Source organism: Crocuta crocuta, unplaced genomic scaffold, assembly GCF_008692635.1.
Source record: "Crocuta crocuta isolate KB4526 unplaced genomic scaffold, BGI_CrCroc_1.0 scaffold440, whole genome shotgun sequence".
Lineage (NCBI taxonomy): Eukaryota > Metazoa > Chordata > Mammalia > Carnivora > Hyaenidae > Crocuta > Crocuta crocuta.
In genome coordinates this window covers 787,852-788,083 of record NW_027527457.1, presented here as the reverse complement: position 1 = coordinate 788,083, position 232 = coordinate 787,852, and the positions used below count along the sequence as shown (strand labels likewise).

The following is a 232-nucleotide window of genomic DNA, read 5'->3' as shown; positions in this document are numbered from 1 at the left end:
GAGGCCGCAGGAAATCTAAACAGCCTGCGCATGGCGAACGTGGCCCTGCGAGAAGAATTAAATGCCCTTCGCGGGGAGAACGCCAATTTGGGCCTTCAGCTCGGAAGAGCCCTAGCCGAGGTCAATTCCTTGCGGGGCAACGTGTCGAGCTACATCCGCTGGCCAGTGCCGGTGGTGCCGGTCCTTGCCGAGGAGAACTTTGAGTTCCCGCTGAGCGAGATCGACGCAGTTC

General features: G+C 60.3%; 2 protein-coding genes across 5 annotated transcripts in view; one reads left to right on the top strand and one right to left on the bottom strand.

Moving 5' to 3' along the window:
- The window catches only part of NHSL2 (NHS like 2), an 80,117-nt gene that overhangs the window by 12,369 nt on the left and 67,516 nt on the right, over positions 1-232 (bottom strand). The window lies entirely within an intron of this gene.
- The window catches only part of RTL5 (retrotransposon Gag like 5), a gene marked incomplete at its 5' end in the record, with an annotated part of 3,990 nt that continues 3,758 nt past the window's right edge, over positions 1-232 (top strand). The window contains 1 exon segment of the mRNA XM_077763364.1: positions 1-232. This exon segment is cut by the window's right edge and continues 2 nt beyond it. Within this exon segment, the coding sequence (XP_077619490.1) occupies positions 1-232 (232 nt within the window).